This window comes from Mytilus californianus, unplaced genomic scaffold (genome assembly GCF_021869535.1).
Source record: "Mytilus californianus isolate M0D057914Y unplaced genomic scaffold, xbMytCali1.0.p SCAF_7, whole genome shotgun sequence".
Lineage (NCBI taxonomy): Eukaryota > Metazoa > Mollusca > Bivalvia > Mytilida > Mytilidae > Mytilus > Mytilus californianus.
In genome coordinates, this window is record NW_026262723.1 from 106,397,141 (window position 1) to 106,418,295 (window position 21,155).

At 32.0% G+C, this 21,155-nt stretch overlaps 1 protein-coding gene across 1 annotated transcript in view; it reads left to right on the forward strand.

Annotated features, from left to right (window-relative positions):
• Window positions 1–18,201, forward strand: part of LOC127709617 (DNA-dependent protein kinase catalytic subunit-like) — a 144,516-nt gene extending 126,315 nt beyond the window's left edge. Inside the window, exons 88-94 of the mRNA XM_052215221.1 lie at window positions 3,460–3,552; window positions 4,064–4,219; window positions 7,331–7,532; window positions 13,610–13,798; window positions 14,316–14,364; window positions 15,035–15,134; window positions 16,707–18,201. Of these exons, the coding sequence (XP_052071181.1) occupies window positions 3,460–3,552; window positions 4,064–4,219; window positions 7,331–7,532; window positions 13,610–13,798; window positions 14,316–14,364; window positions 15,035–15,134; window positions 16,707–16,923 (1,006 nt within the window). The 3' untranslated portion in view covers window positions 16,924–18,201. The remainder of the gene's footprint in view (window positions 1–3,459; window positions 3,553–4,063; window positions 4,220–7,330; window positions 7,533–13,609; window positions 13,799–14,315; window positions 14,365–15,034; window positions 15,135–16,706) is intronic.
• Window positions 18,202–21,155: the final 2,954 nt, after the last annotated feature.

Here is a 21,155-nt window from a genome sequence, read left to right on the forward strand (position 1 = left end):
CAATAGCAAGAAATTGTCAATTGTACAGTATTGCGCAATAGCAAGAAATATTCAATTGCACAGTATTGTGCAAAAGAATATACTTTGTATAAATTGCTTATTTCTTGATCAATTTCAATGGGGTTTTATTCTTGAATTCTTGGGGTTCTTTAATATGCTGAATCTAACCATGTATTAAGTTTTTGGATTTTGGGCCCTGTTTTTAAATTGGTCCACATTGAGGTCCAAAGGGTCCAAAATTTAACTTTGTTTGATTTCATCAAAAATTGAATTATTGGGGTTCTGTGATATGCCGAATCTAACCATGTATTTAGATTCTTAATTTTTGGTTCCGTTTTCAAATTGGTCTACATAAAGCTTAAGGTCCAAAGGGTCCAAAATTAAACTTAGTTTGATTTCAACAAAAATTGAATATATGGGGTTCTTTGATATGCTGAATCTAACCATGTATTTAGATTTTTGATTATGGGCCCAGTTTTCAAGTTGGTCCAAATCGGGGTCCAAAATTAAACTTTATTTGATTTCAACAAAAATTGAATATATGGGGTTCTTTGATATGCTGAATCTAACCATGTATTTAGATTTTTGATTATGGGCCCAGTTTTCAAGTTGGTCCAAATCGGGGTCCAAAATTTAACTTTGTTTGATTTCAACAAAAATTGAATATATGGGGTTCTTTCATATGCTGAATATAACCGTGTATTAAGTTTTTGGATTTTGGGCCCCGTTTTTAAATTGGTCCACATTGAGGTCCAAAGGGTCCAAAATTTAACTTTGTTTGATTTCATCAAAAATTGAATTATTGGGGTTCTTTGATATGCCAAATCTAACCGTGTATTTAGATTCTTAATTTTTGGTTCCGTTTTCAAATTGGTCTACATAAAGGTCCAAAGGGTCCAAAATTAAACTTAGTTTGATTTTAACAAAAATTGAATTTTTAGGGTTCTTTGATATGCTGAATCTAAACATGTGTTTAGATTTTTGATTATGGGCCCAGTTTTCAAGTTGGTCCAAATCGGGGTCCAAAATTAAACTTTGTTTGATTTCAACAAAAATTGAATATATGGGGTTCTTTGATATGCTGAATCTAACCATGTATTTAGATTTTTGATTTTTGGGCCCCGTTATCAACTTTGTCCACATTGAGATCAAAAGGGTCCAAAATTAAACTTTGTTTGATTTCATCAAAAATTGAATTCTTGGGGTTCTTTGATATGCTGAATCTAACCATGTATTTAGATTTTGGATATTGGACCATAATAGGTGAATGTCCAATTTAAAATTTTTAAGTTCTTAGACCACATTCATTCTGTGTCAGAAACCTATGCTGTGTCAAATATTTAATCACAATCCAAATTCAGAGCTGTATCAAGCTTGAATGTTGTGTCCATACTTGCCCCAACTGTTCAGGGTTCGACCTCTGCGGTCGTATCAAGCTGCGCCCTGCGGAGCATTTTATTTGTTATTATCTTAGATATCATTATAATATCTAATATCTAATACTATTAATTATGATTTTAACCTTATTTTACATGATTTCCAAAGCATCAGTAAATACATGTGAGCTACACAGGCTCTTGAGAGCCTCTAGTTTTTATATTAACAAGCTGATAACCTAAAGAAATATCCAATCTGATTTTTGCATTTAAAATTATGTAGTAGCTAGTGAAATGGCCTTTCAGTAGCTCAATGGCACTCTGCAGTCTTGGAGTGTGTTATTGTTCAATAGGTACATTTGAAGTAAGATATGGTGAAAATGTTGATTTGTAGAAAAAATCCAAGTGTTGTTTATGGGGCAAATAAAGTATTTACTTTTTTGTTTTGACCACAGAATGGTAAGATTGGCAGTAGAATCTAACAAATATGTGCTGGTCATTTCAGGGCTTTTTATAGCTGACTATGCGTATGGGTTTTGCTCATTGTTGAAGGCCGTACAGTGACCTATAGTTGTTAATTTCTGTGTCATTTGATCTCTTGTGGAGAGTTGTCTCATTGGCAATCATACCACATCTTATTTTGATATATTGGTATCACGTAGTCTTCGTCCGAAGACATTTGGTTTCCGGACAATAACTTTAGTATTAGAAAATAGAAATCTATGAAATTTAAATAAAAGGTTTATAACCACAAAAGGAATGTTGGGATTGATTTTGGGGGTTATGGTCCCAACAGTTTAGGAATTAGGGGCCAAAAAGGGGCCCAAATAAGCATTTTTCTAGTTTCATGACAATAACTTGTGGAACAGTGTATGGATCTCCCTGAAGTTATACCATTAGTTTCCATACCATAAAGGGATGGTAAGGATTGGCTTTGGGGGGTTATGGCTCAAACCATTTAGGAATTGGGGACAAAAAATTGAGAAAAAACAAGGGTGTCCTGGTTAATGGACAATTACTTAAGTACAAATTACAGTGTAAGGGAGGTAATTCAATCACAACTTTGAATTACCTCCCTTACACTGCTTTTGAATTATGTATTAAGAAATGTTGTATTGTCTTGAGGTGATTAGCTGTCAATTTATTTTTAGAGGTTTCTATTTTAATAATTTTGAAAATGCTGATTAATTTATATTAATTTTAGCTATGATTACGTATGTCATTTTCTATTTTAAGACTTTTATGATGTATTTAAATGGGTTATTATGGTTGCAAACTCCATTGGAAATTGGAAATTAAGATTATGACCATGTCTTGAGGGAAAGAATTTTATTCTGGAAAATGGGGGGGGGGGGGGGGGGGGACAATTTTTTCTCCTCAAGATTTCAGAAATCAACAAGAAAATTTCTTCAAATATTTTTTTTAAGGGGGGGAATGTTTTTGAAAAAGAAGGGGGTAAAAGAAAATGTTTTTTTTTTGGAGGGGAGGTGTCAGTTCGCAACAGCATTGTGTATTGCACGAAAGCAAAAAATTGAATAAAAATTCAAATCATATAACCAATTCTAAGTTCTTTGACTACAGTTATTCTGTGTCAGAAACCTATTATGTGTCAAATGTTGAATTACAATCCATATTCAGATCTGTATCAAGTGCGAATATTGTGTCCATTTTTGCCCCAACTGTTCAAGGTTGGACCTCTGCGGTCGTATCCAGCTGTGCTCGGCGAAGCAATTTATTATGGTTATACTTCAGTACAAATTGAAATTGTTAATGTTCAGGAATGCTTTGAAAGTGTTGTTTCTTATACATGATTTATGTTATTTTGTCCTAAAAGAATTGCAATAACTAATAAATTTTGATAAGGCTTACTTCTACCCATAATAAAATATCCTTAAGAAAGTTATTGTTGCCATGAATTACATTTATTTCAGGGTTGGAATGATAGTGTTGTTTCTTATACATGATTTATGTTATTTTGTCCTAAAAGAATTGCAATAACTAATAAATTTTGATAAAGCTTACTTCTACCCATAATAAAATATCCTTAAGAAAGTTATTGTGCCATGAATTACATTTATTTCAGGGTTGGATTGATAGAATGGGTGAAGAATACAATCCCACTGAAAGAATTTTTACGTGGAAGTCTGACAGAGAGAGAAAACATTGATGATAGAAAGTAAGGTTACTTATTATAAAGTAGAGGCTGTACCTCACTAGATATCAGTGCTTTGTTTGTTTCCTATGTTTTGAATGTGTTTTAAAGACAATTTCTTAAAAGTTATGACATTAAGTTACTTCCTGCACATTATTTAAGGCAGACATTAATTTAAATTTTCCTTTCCTCTGTCAGGTATTGTTATATAATAGCCATGTTCAGTGTTGAAAGGAAAGTAAATTATTTTCAGGATGCTGGAAAAAGGTTGAATGTCTTTCAAAACGACACTAAAAAATCCTTAATGAAGATTTATGACAATGTTTTAAGGTTCTTGGAATACATATATCTTTGAAGATTTCCTTTTCCCTCCTAACTAGAAGTTGACTACCTTGTTTTTGCACCCTTAACTGTGAAACGAGTGTCTTTTAGAATGGTTTAACTCCAGAATGGAAAAGATAGAATAGTCTTATAATTCATTGACTCCTGATGTAAAAAAGAATATTAACATTGATTTATGTAAATATTGTTTCAGAACTGGTCCCCTGTTTCTACACATGGAATGGTTGAAAAAGTTAACCAAGGAGAACCAAATAGTACAATACTGTCAAATGTACTTAAGATACAATAAAACGGAGACTATCAGAGAATTCAAGAATAAAGAAAGTCGAATACCATGGGATCTTATGAGGTTAGTATTATTGGTAATAACTAGAGAAGATTATGCTAAATAACATTTTAACCGGCCAGGAATATATGATGGTAGCTTAATCTAACAATGATAGAACTCCTGATTAATTACACTATTATTAGTTTTAAGTATTATATTTCCCAAGATGAATGTTAGCGATGCATATAATTAAACATATCATAATTTGAAATATAAGGCTTTCAGAAAATATAAACTAAAGTGGATGAATATTATGATTAACGGGGTAAAGTGGTAGAATCTGTTTTTTGATAAAAAAAGACAAGTATAATATTCAACTAGCTGTCAATAACTGTGAGTACTCTCAGATCTTTACTTATGTGTCTTTTTTGTTGTGGGATGTATAGATACGCTGCCACATCTAGTCTGTGTTTTTGGTGGAAGAAGACTTCAAGTTTTCTGAAAGCCTTTACTGCCGGCTGTAAAATCATTGAACCGTCACCAGGACGTATGCCGTATCCCTTTCTGTGCTTAACAATTTCATAACAACTTCCGTGCCACATCTTGACACCGATGTTTACACATGATCTAAGCATCTGCATCATTTAATTTATTAGTTAGGCTTGAAAAACGATCACTATCGTTAGTGTTATAATTTCTAATGTTTTAATGTATTAATATCAACCCTTTTATTTATGTAAATTATTAGATTTCATCTCATCTTACTTGAACGTTTCTTGTTTACTTGTAACCAGATGTCTTTAAAGTAGAGTTTGTAGTACGCATGCGTGAATTTGGTATCGGGTCGGTTCGCCCTTATTACATGTTTGCCCTTGGTCCATTCGCCCTGAGTTCGTCCCCATAGAGTACGCTCACCCTGGGTTACTTCTCCTTACTTTTATTGTGGAAGTATTTAATATATTGACTGCTTTTATCAAGGACATTTTATACGTCCTTGCAATTATTAAAAAATAATAATATTATGGGTATTAAAGTTTAATAAACTTATTCAGATATTTATATGGTATAAATTCTCGAAATTCATGAACACACATGAAAAAAAATTAATTAAAAGTTGATGGCTTGTTTTGGAGCATTAATAGGTCATGATAATAATTCTCACTGATTGTTGTAATAATTGTCTTTGGTAGATTATTAATTGGAATTATCGGAATAAAACAACTGGATTATTCGGGTTAATTTAAACCACGTTGGTTACGTATCTGCGCATGTGTACAAATGGGAAATTTAATTGTGCATCTGAAAGTTTCAAAATAATGATAAACAGAATTGTCATATATTCATACAATCCATCTTGAGTTAAAGTCAAGTATATAACTGGAGAGTACGACTTCAAATCAATGATGCTTGAAAAAATACACGGATTTAGTTGTTCCGTCTGCGTTCAGATCTTTAATGCAATCAATTAAGTCATATTCCAGTTTTAGACAACATGTGTTTTTTTAAAACGAAAGTTAGAATATCTAAGTATTTTATTGCGATAATAAAACGTGAATCTGCTGGTGTTTTACACATCAAACGATGCACCGTCTGTTGACAGAAATATCAATGTACAAACTAATGTCTGTTGACGGATTCCATTTCGAAAGTACGTAGTTTTCATGTCGGTCATTGTCTGAATGTCCCCAATGATTGCCTTTATTGCCTTAATATGTTTCAAAGTTTTAGAAGTGATAAAAAACGGGATTTAACAACTGATTAGTCCAGCTCTTTACCGTTATTCGTCATTAAGGTACACAAAAAAATGACACATTATTGAGGCTCGAGTACGGAACCAGTAATTCGTTGCTGTCAATAGTTTTATTTTAATTCATGAAAAATTTCAGAAAAGGGCAGTGTGACTCCTGACGAAAAAATGCCATTCCTACCCTCATACTTTTGTGTAAAAATATTAGATGAAAAACAAATATGATATATGGGTCAAGCACTTTAAATGAACGGGTTTGAAATGCTAAAAGAGTCAAGCGCACACGTGATTCTGTCAACTGACGGTGCATCGTTTGATGTGTAAAACACCAGCAGATTCACGTGTGCGCTTGACTCTAAATTATCGCAATAACATAGCAAGGTCATCACCTGACATGACCGGTCAATCCTTGGCCAGACACATATCTACATTGAATATATTTAGAATTTTTCAATATATGTTTATTTATTTAAAACCCTAATTTAAGCAAACTTGACTAAAATCTTGGTGGCCAGTTTTTTTTAAAGTTAACTATCTGCCTTTGACAGGACACTTTCAAGTGAAACCAAATCAATTACTGTTATAATTGCTTGTCGAAATTGCATTGCATCAAGTTGACCATGCTGAGACGAATGTATGGAATTTAGTTATAGAAAATTTAATTTGAATCAACAGTATTTGCAGATTTTTTTGTTAAGTATAGTGAGTTTTGGTTGAGTCATGAGTATTATTATTTTTGGAAGAAAAAAATACGTCGAAAGCAAAAATGGGACAAAGCAGGCTGGGTTGGTGTGGGCTGCTTTTATGGTAATTCAAGTTACCTTTTATGCAACTTCTTCCACCTCAGAGCAATCAGCTCTTTGATTGTTAGATGTTTTCTGCTTGATGTTTGATGAGTTAAGCCCTTTTCAACTGATTTTTATAGTTTGTTCTTATGTTGTACTGTTACACCACAGTCTTAGGTTAAGGGGAGGGTTTGGCACCAGCAAACTAATTTAACCCCGCCACATTCTATATGTGCCTGTTATAAATTAGGCCGTTAGTTTTCTCAATTGAATTTTTTCATATTTTTCATGTCAGGGCCTTTTATTGCCAACTATATGGTATGGGTTTTTCTCATTGTTGAAGGTTGTACAGTTGTTTCATTGGCAATTATAACACATTTCCTTATTTTTATACTGATAGATTTTGTTGGAAATTGCGATAGATTTTGTTGGAAATTGCATGTGACAAGTTAATCATAAATGTTTATGAAAAAATTAATTCAACTTTTAAAATCATTTAAGTGCACAAATAATATTGTTGTTCTACTCAAGTGTTTAATTTCTCACATTGATATTTTATTTCAGGAGATCTTTCTGACAAATGAGCACCTCCCCAGAAGCCTTCTATGTATGAGGTATAAATTGTGCTGTATCTAAATGTCACATGATATCTTATTTCAGGAGATCTTTCCGACAAATGAGCACCTCCCCAGAAGCCTTCCATGTTTTACGTGTGAATTGTGCTGTATCTTATGCGGTCATGTCTATTTGTCAGTATATCCTAGGCATTGGAGATCGTCACTTGTCTAATAGTATGATAGACCTTAGTACTGGACAGATGGTTGGCATTGATTTTGGACATGCTTTTGGTTCTGCTACACAGGTAAATAGAGTTATGTTTATATGCTCATACATACAGAGAAACATGCATTGGATTCAACTACATAGATTATGGCATCTGCAAAGAATTATATCATATGGATATCAAACATCAAAATTACTTCTAGCCCAAACATTAGACTATTGGTATCACTATAAGCTGTAAGGCCATACAAAAAAAGTGGGTTCTCAGGTAGGTTCTCAGGCTACTTTTTAAAATATGGATGATTGAGGGAGGCCTTTTTTTTCAGAAGAAGGAAGTTTTTGTCGTATTTCTCAGGAAATGTCCATCCATCTGGACCTACTTGTCCATTTTTAGCTTTTGCCATCACTTGGCGTCCGAGTCGTCCGTCCGGTATAAACTATTTCAAACAATTTCTCCTCTGAAACTACTAAACCAATTCCAACCAAACTTAAGCTGAATGATCCTTAGGGTATCTAGAATAAAGTTTGTGTTTTATTTTCTGTTTCGTCAAACAGATTTTCAGATGAATCTAACAACCCATTGTTGGGTTGCTGCCACTAAATTGGTAATTATAAGGAAATTTTGCAGTTTTTGGTTATTATCTTGAATATATTTATAGATAAAGATAAACTGTAAACAACAAAAATGTTCAGCAAAGTAAGATCTACAAATACATACATGTATAAAGTTTCTTCCTAATTTGGACAACACTTTTAGGGCACACCCCTACCACTTCGAAGCCAGTCGAAGTGGAAGGGGTGTGCCCTAAAAGTGTTGTCCAAATTAGGAAGAAACTTTATACAACTGTACACTGACATTGTACTTACATTCATGTTACACATATTTTTTAATTTACTACCTTCATGTACATACATTTGTAATTTTTTCATTTCATTCATACATTGGTAACCAGGAACAACAAGGACAATGGAGTAAACACATTATGACGTTAAAATTTAGATACCATTTTTTTATACTTCAGGGATTGTAATTTCTATATAATTTGTCCTGAAGACGCCGATCTAATCGGCGAAACTAGTCGACACAATAAAACTTGCAGTTCACTACAGTGTTGTTGTCAATCCAGCGATATTTTATTCTCTTATTATGAGTAATAGGATAACTATATTTGGTATGTGCGTACCTTGCAAGGTCCTCATGCCTGTCAGATAGTTTTCACTTGACCTCAACCTCATTTCATGGATCAGTGAACAAGGTTAAGTTTTGGTGGTCAAGTCCATATCTCAGATACTATGAGCAATAGGTCTAGCATAGTTGGTGTATGGAAGGATTGTAAGGTGTACATGTCCAACTGGTAGGTGTCATCTGACCTTGACCTCATTTTCATGGTTCAGTGGTTATAGTTAAGTTTTTGTGTTTTGGTCTTTTTTTCTAATACTATATGCAATAGGTCAACTATATTTGGTGTATGGAATGATTGTAAGGTGTACATGTCCAACTGGCAGGTGTCATCTGACCTTGACCTCATTTTCATGGTTCAGTGGTCAAAGTTAAGTTTTTGAGGTTTGGTCTTTTTTTCTAATACTATATGCAATAGGTCAACTATATTTGGTGTATGGAAATATTTTATGATGTACATGTCAGTCTTGCAGGTTTTATTTGACCTTGACCTCATTTTCACAGTTCATTGCTCAGTGTTAAGTTTTTGTGTTTTGGTACGTTTTTCTTAAACTATAAGCAATAGGTCATCTATATTTGTTGTATGGAAGGATTGTAAGCTGTACATGTCTGCCCTGGCACAATTCATCTGACCTTGGCCTCATTTTCATGGTTTATTGGTCAGTGTTTAGTTTTCTTGGTTAAATCTGTTTCTTAGAAACTATAAGCAATAAGTCAACTATATTTTGTGTATTGAATGATTGTAAGGTGTACATGTATTTCTCATTTGGTTTATATGACCTTGACCTCATTTTCTTGGATCATGTTAAGTTTATGTAATAGTTGTAGTAAAGCTTTATATTTAGGACTATCAACATAATATCAATGGTTAGTAAAGAAGGCGAGACATTTCAGCTTCTGCACTCTTGTTAGGTTATTGCCCCTGAATTGATGATTTTAAGGAAATTTTGCAGTTTTCGGTTATTATCTTGAATATTATTATAGATAAAGATAAACTGTAAACAGCAAAAATGTTCAGCAAAGTAAGATCTACAAATAAGTTTAAATAACCAAAATTGTCAATTGACCCCTTAAGGAGTTATTGTCCTTTAAAGACAATTTTTTACAACTTTTTCATCTAATCTAGTTTGCTTACTTTAAAAAATCTTCTTCTTTGAAACTGCTGAATCAATTTCAGCCAAACTTGGGCTGAATGAGTTTCAAATTATCTTGTATACATTTTGTATTTTATTTCCTTGTATGTCAAAAAACATAGCCACTATGGCTAAAATGGAACATAGGGGTAAAATGCATTTTTTTGCTTTTGAAGAAAATATGACAGATAAAAAAACATTTAAATGGCATTTTTAAGCCACTCATTAATATATATTGAAAAGCAAAAATAATCATTGATGAAAGATTTAGGCAAAAAATTACAGGTGAGCGATTCAGGCTCTTGAGAGCCTCTTGTTTAAGGACAAAATCAATTCCGAAAAGTTGCATTCTGAGGAAAAGTTGAATATGATGCACCATGGCACCAAAACTTTGCTCATATATGAGATTTGGCAAGAAATTAAAGTCATCTCACTCCACTGTACGATATCTAGTCAGTGTTAATTAACAGCTTCAATAGAAACCTAATTTTTACATTTTCATCAAGTGCACAGACGACTCTGTTAAGTTATTCATAAACACAAAATCAGACAGGATATGAAAACATTCCGGATTTTTACAAAAATAAAAATTGTGTGCACGGTAGTGTTTTTAGGGATGCGACGGGGCCTTAGAACCTAGTATACTTCAGAATTTCATTTTTTGTGGCATAATATATCCTTATTTGTTATCATAATGTCTATTCGAAAATATAAGTCAATCTTTTTTTTTATCAAGCCTGCAGATATTGTCCCTTTTTTGTATGAAGTTGCATAGTTAGGGATATAAATGTTTTAGTTTTGTTTTGTTTTGGCTTATTTTTATACGCCTGTTTACGGGACGTATTATGGTATACCGTTGACCGTCTGTCCGTCTGTCCCTCGTCAACATGTCGGACATTAACTCAAAAAAAGCTTTAACCAATATGCATGAAACTTTGGTGAATTGTTTATATCTATTGACAAGAGCTTCCTTTCGTTTTTTATAAATTTCAGATTTACCGTTTCCGAGTTTTGGGGTTTTATTCATTAAAAAAGGGGGATTTTCCAGTTTACCGACAATAACTCTCAAGAATGCTTTTACCAACTTGCAAGAAATTTTGGTGAATTGTTTATATCTATTGACATGAGCTCCCTTTTGGATTTTTATAAATTTTAGATTTAACGTTTCCGAGTTACAGGGTTGTATTCATGAAAAAAGGGGGATTTTCCAGTTTTCGAACAATAACTAAAAAAATGCTTTCAGCAGTTCTCATGAAACATTGGTGAATTGTTTATATCTGTTGTTGTAAGCTCCCTTTAGAATTTTATAAATTTTAGCTTTTACATTTCTGAGTTATGGGGTTTTATTCATTAAAAAAGGGGGGATTTTCCAGTTTTTGGACAATTACTCAAAAATGCTTTCAGCAGTTCTCATGAAACTTTGGTGAATTATTTATAGCTATTGATGTAATCTCCCTATTGATTTTCATAAATTTCAAATATGACATTGAGAAGAAATTGAACTTTATTTGTTTATAGTCTGACAACAGATTTACTAAGTATTGTGCAACAGCACAGTGTATTGCACAACAGCAAGAAATCTTTAATTGAATATAAATTCAATTCATATAACCAATTTCAAGTTCTTTGACTACATTTATTCAGAAACCTATAATATGTCAAATATTTAATTACAATCCAAATTCAGACCTGTATCAAGCTTGAATATTATGTCCATTTTTGCCCTAACTGTTCAGGGTTTGACCTCTGCGGGCGTATCCAGCTGCGCTCAGAGAAGCAGTTTATTATTTTATTCAATAAATCTATTATTACTATGTACAAACAAAAATCACCACTTTTAACCATATTGGAATGACATGAATTATGATTCTGTTAACTTCTTATTTGATTCTAGTTGCGCATTCCAATATTTTTACACACAGTCTGTATTAAAAAGAGTAAGAAAGTACATTGCTCCAGATTTGATTTTTTGTCTCGCCTTGACTGAGTCAAAAAGCAAAACATAGGTATGCTTTTTCCGGCGGCTGCGGCGGCGTCGTCAACAATGTATTAGTTTGTGATTAGGTCTAGTTCATGGTGAACCACTAGTGGTAGGTCAATGTTATTTGGTATGCAGTTGTATTAGCATTGGCAAATCTCATTACCATGGAGATTATTTGGCCCCGCCCCCTGAGTCAAGGTCTATTGACTTTGAAAATTTTTCTAAGTTAACATGTATTAGTTTGTGATTAGGTCAGTTCAAGGGGAACCATTAGTGGTAGGCCAATGTTAATTGGTGTTCAGTTGTATATTAAAGCATTAGCACATCTCATTTCCATGGAGAATATTTGGCCCCGCCCCCTCAGTCATGGTCTATTTACTTTGAAACTTTTGCTTAGTTTGCATGTATTAGTTTGTGATTAGATCAGTTTAAGATGAACTGCTAATGTTAAGTCAATGATATTTGGTATGCAAATTTATTGGCATTTGTAAGTATCATTTCCATGGAGATTATATAGCCCCACCAGGGCTTCCAAAATTATTTTTAGCCAGCCGGACATTTTATATATATTATCCCGATTTTAATCCCTTAAGACTAAATAGGCAAAAGGCAATAAATTCCGTGTACGTTTGCAAAGCATGAATGAGTGTACGTAGCTCTTTCTACGTTATTTCTTCAAGAAAATATTCGAAATAAACGTGAGATAAAGGTATCAATGACAATTTAAGCATTTTTTGAAGAAATTAGGATGCATATTTAAATTTCACACCTGCGCACATGCACACATGTGTACTAGTTCAAACAGAGACATGTCTCTGGTTCAAACAACGTGGTTATGACGATTTTTCATTTTCACCTTTTTAATTTTTTCATCAAATCATATTTGTAAACGTATTTCTGATAATTTAAATCTTTTTGACTAAATTAATTAGATGCAAACCGCTGAAATGTAAGAAAATAACTTTGAATAGACCGATCAATGTCTGGTTCAAAATAGTTTACCTGTCACCTGAACAGGTAAATTTCAGCTGTTCGACAACTAATTAGCCTTGATTAAAATGAGAAGGTATTAAAGTAGGGGTTGTTTTGATAGTACTTAATGATCATGTCACTTTTATGACCGGAAATGTGTGGCTGTTAAAGGCAAAAGGTTGGGTTAAAAAGATCGCGAATTATGTTAAAATGACCGTCTCTTAAGAAAGCCTTGAAAACTAAAAAGTAGATGACCGTTTCATGCTTTGCCCAGCCGGACTTTTACCGGACATTATACAAATGTCCGGAATATATGACCGTTTTGGAAGCCTTGAGCCCCACCCCTAATCATGGTTCATTGACTTTGAAACTTTTACATAGTTTACAAGTTAATGTTTGTGTTTAGGTTTGTTTAAAGGAACGACTTATAATAAGTCAATGGTATTTGGTATGCAGTTGTATTAGCATTGGCACATCTCATTCCCATGGAGATTGTTTAGCCATGTACCTTCAGTCGTGGTTCATCGACTTTGAATATTTGCATAACTTACATGTTAAAGTATTGCTATTTTAATTTCAACATTTGCATTATCAAAATTACAAAAAGGCGAGACATATCTCTGTGATAACAGTTTATTTTAAAGCAGTATTTAGATTGCATATTAATAGTACTAATTTGTGTATAGAATATTATTTCTAAATAGACTGGTTTTTAAGGCAAACATTTTTAATTTTGAAGATTGTCAGCTTATAAAATATATAACATCTCAGACAGCCTTTATGCAACCAAATTATTTTTGGGTGATTAGACTTGTTATATGAATAGTATTATATATATTATCATAAGATTCACTGGTACATGTATGTGATTAAAATACTTAATATTTCAGTTCTTACCAATCCCAGAACTAATGCCATTCCGTCTAACACGACAAATCCGTAACCTTATGATGCCTTTGCAAGAGAAAGGATTAATGGAGAGTACAATGATACATGCCCTTAGAGCTTTACGTGAAGACTATGATTTGTTACTGAATACTATGGATATTTTTATCAAAGAACCTTCACTTGATTGGCAGGTATGTGTTGAGTGAATAATTTTTTAAGAAACAATGTTTTATGGTTACAAAATAAAACTTGTAAACCATAATCTCCAGAAGTCCACACAGAGAACTTCAGACTGAGCAACACAAACCTTACTAGATTGAACTTATATCACAATATATGATAATTAGGTTTAGGTGATATCCAATAACATTATTCCTGAAATATTTCACTACAACAGAATCCTTTTAAAACTTTTAGATACCCATTACCCAAAATTAGAAAATTTTGAAGTTCAAAAAGTAATTGAAATGGAGGAGAGAAAAGTCAAATATATTCATTAACTTTCAAAATAAAGAGGATAATTACTGATATTTTTGTATGTACTGTATATGTAATCTTTGAAAAATTCGTAAAAATAATGCAATGCAGCAGAGATTACTTTTTGTTCCTCTTATTAGTAAGGAATAAAACCAATCAATTTTTTTTCTATTTAATAGAAATACAGTAAATGTGAAACTGCAGGAATTGACATTAATTTTACTTTTACAGATAAATGCAGAGAAACAAAAACAGGCTATGGGTGAAGATTCCATTGAAGGTAAATGAGTGTAATCCTTACCAAAACATGAACAATATTATTGCCCACCCCTTAAACAATAGGTATTCATAGAAATGGCATATACTTATAAAATGTGTATATCAATATTCATGGTATCTCTAATTGCCCCTTAACAATAGGTATTCATAGGAATGGCATATACTAATAAAATGTGTACATCAATAATTATGGTATCTCCCATTGCAGACATTGCACAATTTGTTACATTGACCACAATTTGTATTTTGGGTCATTTATTGTTTCTACTCTCAGAATTGGACCAAATGTAGGAAAAGTAAGGTATTATTTACCAACTTTGTATGCATTTCTTTGGCTTTTAACGGTTTAACTGTTTGCCTAAATGAATACCCTTATATTTAATCCTAATCATAGTAAATTTGCATTAAATGTGGTATGCTTTGATTGAAATTCTTTCAGTTTATGTTTGAAGGATTTTAGATAACTCAGATTGTATTTTCTCATTTTGTAATTTCAAGGATCCTTTACTTTATTGGCCTCTGTGTTTAAGATTTGAAAAACCATGAAGGCTGCAGAATTCAAATCTTGTAGAAAGATGTTGCATTAAGTTTAATGATTTAATTATAATGTTAGTCTAGTTAAGGCAATCTGGCTTTGTATTCTTTCAAATACCTCTTTGTTTTAATTTCAGCTGTTGAAGAAACTGAAGAAGATATATCTTGGTTCCCCAAACAAAAAGTTCAATATGCACTGAGAAAGATGAAGGGACATAACCCAAGAATAATAACAAGGTGTGTATTATCTCCCCTAACATAACTTGTTTAAGAGTGTTCATTCACTTAAGTATGTCATTTATGCTTACATTCGATATAAAGAGCAAGAGACAGAGCTATCCATTTAAAAATAAGGTCTTGAATGACAAAAAAAAAACTATTGAAGTAAGGTTTTTTGTAATATTTATGCCTTAAATTGGGTGGTTGGCTGAAAAGCCAATTCTTAAATTGACCCTTTTCAACACACTTGTTACAAATTATGACAATGGATTGAGATGTATATACCATTGTTTGCTCTTTTTTATGTTTGAAACATTTGTAATAAATATTAGGTCTTGGTCAAGTGGTCAAGACATATACTTTGAATTATGACTGCATAAACTGAAAAAGATGATCTTTTATTGTGGCACATTCTATGCATTATATTACAACTTTTTTTTTACTTCTGGTGAATAATTTTTAATTACAGTTTTATTTGACAAAAAATTTATCTGCACAGTGTATTAGATTTTTAACTAAATATATACTAGTTTGGGTACTTCAGTAAATAATTTCTGTATGTAAATTGTCCTGATGACGCCTGCCCTGCAGGCGAAACATGTAGACCATAGTAAATAAAATTGCAGACCAGTTGAAGTGTTGTTGTCAATTTTGATTATTATTTAAGTGTTGCATTCATTTGCATTATTTGACAACCCGGCATACCAAGGTATCCACTTCATGGACTCTACTGAAAGGATTCACACAGGCATTGGTTCAACAGACAGAGTTTAAAATATAGACTTTGTTCACACAAGCTAAATATTGAACATGGTAGATTCATAAAAAGAGCAAGAAATGAAAGAGCATGTATTTTATGAAACATTGGTGATATTGAGGATGGATTTCATTTTATTTTTGCAATTTCCAAAATATGACAACATATGAAAATTATATATTAAAAGGTAATGATTACATTACATGTGTGGCTCACAACAATCGTGCGTCATTCAAAAATTGACCTTCATATCAAAGTGAAATGTTACATTTGTGATAACACATGCTTCCACAAAAAAAGTGCACAGGTAAATAAAACAAAAACTTGATAAATCTTTTTTTTCGGGGTCTTATTAGCATAAAAATGTAATTATAAGAAATGTATGCTTCTTTTTGTAATTTTATTGGGGTGTAAAAGTGTTGATCGTGCTCACATTTTTAGAATGAAGCACTTCCGCTCTTCATACAAAATGTGCTTCGGTCAACACTTTTACACCTCAATAAAATTACAAAAAGAAGCATTCATTGCTTAATTATTTTACAAAGGCATCTATTTTTAAATTATTTCAGCTATTGTCAACAAAGAATGTAAGGACTTGTCTCATTTAGGAAAATATTTTAAATAAGTCACAGATGTAAAATTTTCATGACAATCCTTTGATGTATTTATACTTTGTAGTCTTGCCTCCGATTGTATTTAAAATGTTCTGTTATAATGTACATGTATATATTTCTGATATACCTTTAAGCTGTATTGCTTCTGGTTTGAAATAAACTAAACTATAAACAGCAAATTTTTATTTCCTATAAAACAAAATTTTGTAAATTTTTCAGAGATGAATTGAAACTAGGAGAAAAGAGAAGCTTGACTTTTTCAAAGGCATTAAAAGCATTTGAGAATGTAGCTCTTGGTGATCCAAAGGACAATATCCGTTCACAGTTACCAGATAAGGGATTATCTGTAGAACAACAGGTGGCAGCACTGATAGACCAAGCTACTGATCCCAATATCCTTGGTAGAACTTATGCTGGCTGGGAGCCATGGATGTAAAAGTGTGAACTTTCAAACTTGTGTTTATTGTTACATAGTGTAAAAAATTGTTATCATATTTGATAAATTGTTGTGACATAAGGGGATCTCCCTATTTTGGAAAACTACATGTAGTACATGCTAAAAATGTTGTTGTCTTGAAAGTGTACATGTCTGTCTGGCAGGTTTGACCTACCCCTTTACCTCATGTTTCAGTTTCATTATTAAGTTTTTGTGATACCTGAAGTAAGACTTTCATTAATTTTTCAATCATAATCAATTAAGCAGGCAAGACATTTAAGTGTGTATACTCATATTGTGTAATAACAATTACAATCATGTCCTATCTTTTTCAGTTTGTTTGTTCCTGGCCAGTTTAAACAACAATGATATATCGGTACTGTAATTTTAGGTTGAAAGGTTCTTTTATGCCCTGAGTAAGATTTGATGTTAAATATGTACTTTCATAGAATGTCAATGCTATAGATAGTTACACTATTTTAAATGAATATATTGACTTCATATTTTATTTGATTCAACATATCCAATATCAGTGTAATGTTTTGTCATTTAAACAATCTCCTGCCTGTGAGATATTTTTTACAATGAGCTAGGCATTAAATGTCAACATTTTTGAGAAGTCTCCCACTGAGGATTTCTGTGATATTTTATTAAAAGAAATCTGACAAGGTCCAAAATTGATTCAAAATAATTTTTGAGGAAGAAATTAAGAGATTTTTCCCATTTAACTCCGTCTTCAAAGGAAGATTTTTAAAACTTTTCCTAAAACGTATACATTTAAGGTTGAATGATATTACAATAATTATGTTGTATACTTTTCAAAAGCCAGCAAGTATTATCTAAACAAATTACTCAGTTTAAATTTTACATTATATTCAACCTAAAGTTATTGATAATAATATAGTTTATATAGTTTATAGAATTACAAATGCATTGCATTTAATCTTTTTGTTGTATTGATTTGTCAGAAAATCATGTATTTTATCATGTAAAAGATACCTTTTGTGCCACTATTTTTCTTTAAAAGTGTGCCATGTGTTAAACATAGTTAGTGAACAGTACTTGTTTGTCATTAAACCGAGAAAAACCTGAGAATTTAATTACTCTTAAATTTGATTTAATTTTAATGTAAATCAAAGTTTAATATTTAGTAGTGCTATTGTAGAATTTTACAATTATTATGAATTGCTTTACACGTTTTTTTTGTTAAAGTTTATATTAAAGATTGTAGTGTTTTGTCATACTTCAGAAAGAAATTTAATAAAATAGTTGAAACTCCCTGCTTGTTTATTATATATGAGACGTAACCACTTTTATCTCCAAGAGCTAGTATAAAGCTATTGTGTTCACTTGAAATCCTTCCAGACATTTCATAAATGGTAGATGTGGTTGTAGCATGTAGACTTCCAAATGGACCACTTATCCATTTGAATTTTGTTAGCTTCTGTGCTTAAAAGATCCAGGTTTTTAGGAACAGTAATGATGTAACAGTGATAGTTCATTATTAAAGGGAAACTTCGCAAAAAAATGAAAAATTCATATTCTGTTCATTATGTATAAAAAAGCACAAATTCATAGATATTAAAGTTTTATTCTGCAAGTTAAGAGATCACCATCGATTTTAAATTTAGAGTATCAATTCTCCGCATGCGGCCATTTTGACATCCTCCCCGAATATTGACCACGATATATCTATAAACCACAAAGGACCAAAACAAGCAGTAACCTAACGTAGCCGTAATTGAGTGTCGATATCTTGTCAAGCGTGCGGTTGTTTTATCCGACAAGGAAAGCAGTTTCCCGGGTCACAAAAAAGATTATGATAGACATGGTTGTGCAACCTTTCCTAACTAACTTGATACGGAAAATGTAATTTTATATATATTATTTTTTAAATAACTAGTACTAATAGTATGGTCTGTCGTTTTGAAACTGTTTTGTTTACGAAGTATTTAAAACAATAAATTGAAATTAGTTAAAAAGTCAAAGTTATAAATAAGTGTTCCGTGTAAAATTGTTTTTGAAAATCTAGTTTGTTCATAATTGTTTTATGTAATAAACTTTTTAAAATAAATTCGGACCTTCCCTTATCTGATCACCAGAATGGCTAAAGGAATTGTTCCCAGAGGTATTGTGAGGTGACACGTACAGGTATTCAAGCGATTTCCTGTCGGGCTTTAAAACTGTTATTACACAATTACATAAAACAAGTTCGTGCATCACTTCTTTTCTGGGGGTATTGATCAGTGTACACGGCCGATAACATGTAACTTCCATTTTGAATCTATCAGGTGTAATATACAACTTTGTATAGCGTATCCGATAGTGATATACTAGTCATTGCTAAACTCATACGCTTGTTTATAAATAACATTTTTGGTGTAAAGAATGATATTTATGAAAGCTGGGACTATTATACTAACTAATTAGTATAATAGTCCCAGATGAAAGTTTAAATAATTAAAAAAAAAAATTTGATGAAATAAAAATCTATTTACTCATTTTCCAAGGGAATTGGGGAAAATGTAAGTATATACCCGTTGTCAATAATTATGGACATTTTGAAACATACAAATATTGATTTAACAAAATGTGCGGTACTTGTCGATCATTGGTTTATACGCCTAGATGGAAGGTTTAATACGGAACTATGGATAGTCGCAATATAGAACTAATATCATACAAGTATATTGAATATACGAGAGAAACATCCAGAACCAATCTGATTAAAATAAAGGTCGATATCTAACTTGCTTTGGTTCATCGAAGCTATAGACATAGTAAAATCACAGATTTATATTTCAATAAGATTATTTCGAACAGTTGAAGAAATTCGTCATCATCACATTTTCCTGGTCCGACATGCATGTTATATATATATGCCACTGGACGTGCACTAATGATCCCCAAAAGCCTATTTGAAGAAATAAAGAAACTTCACTCCGGATAGACTGATGGTAGTTGTATTAACGTCTGGTCAGCTAGAGGGTTGATTTATTTATTTAGTTAGCTTGTAGGGGATTTAACCACTCTTAATATTGCACTTATGCATTAGATATTAAATGACAGTACCGGTAATATAAGAGAAAATATAAATACGAAAAGTCGCATATCTGATAGAAAAGGACTCACCATGAACTATAGGATTGTACGTACGATTGTCATTCTAAATGGCATAACGGACAGTCATTTAAATGCATGCATGTACGCTGTGATAAAAAGGGGTGTCGCAGTTGCAAAGTATTCATCATAAATCTATTTCAAATTTATTATTTCCTGTTATTTTTATAAGTTAACGCAGAGACATGTATACACTAGATCTCTATTTAACGACAAGCAACTATATAAATATCTGAATCTGATGTGACTTACCGTTCATCTCTTTCTTTTTTCTCATTTTATTTTTATTTTTGCAGGAATATACACATTGTAAGATATACTGTTCCTCGATTTGGGGGGGGGGAGGGGTCTGAGGTCATGTCTATCTATCTATGATTAACCTTGACATTTCCGGGTATAACAGAGCTACTTGTATATTACCTGAATGTGGTTAGGTGACGTCCCATGAGGTCTTACGTATACATGTTCATATTTATAATGGTTTCTGATATAACAATTAGGTTTTATAACATTCACACTTCTGCATGTTCTGTATACCAAATTCGTATCTTTTTTTCAGACCGAATGTTTTCCAGGATCAAAATCATTTCGGGATTTTTTTATTTCTTTGTATTAAATCTCAGAAATTTACAGAATATACTGCTTGTCCGCTTTAGGAGTTTTCTTGTCAGTTTAAACAGACGTATATATGTCTCTGGTTTAGAGTGGGTTTATGAATGAATGATAAGTCTTACAAAGGTACAAGATATCAAGCACATTGAAAATTGATTTCGACGTTCTGTCTCCATTTAAAAAAGGAAAGTTGACGTTAGATTGATTCTGTTATTTTTTTTAAACATCGTTGGTCAAATAGCTTAAGAATTATATAAATACGTTGTGAGATTTATAATATTTTAATAAGGGCATTCCTGATTAGGTAAATGAAGATTGCTTTGGACGACAAAACTATATTTTTGTAACTGATAATTTTCTCTGCACATTTTAATATTCAAGGTTACCGATGATAATTTAAAATAGTACTGTTTTGATATATACGCTCGTTTTCGTGTGCCATTTATAATATTTATATAATTATTTTATTAAAAGTGATTCAGAATTTCGATGTTACAACA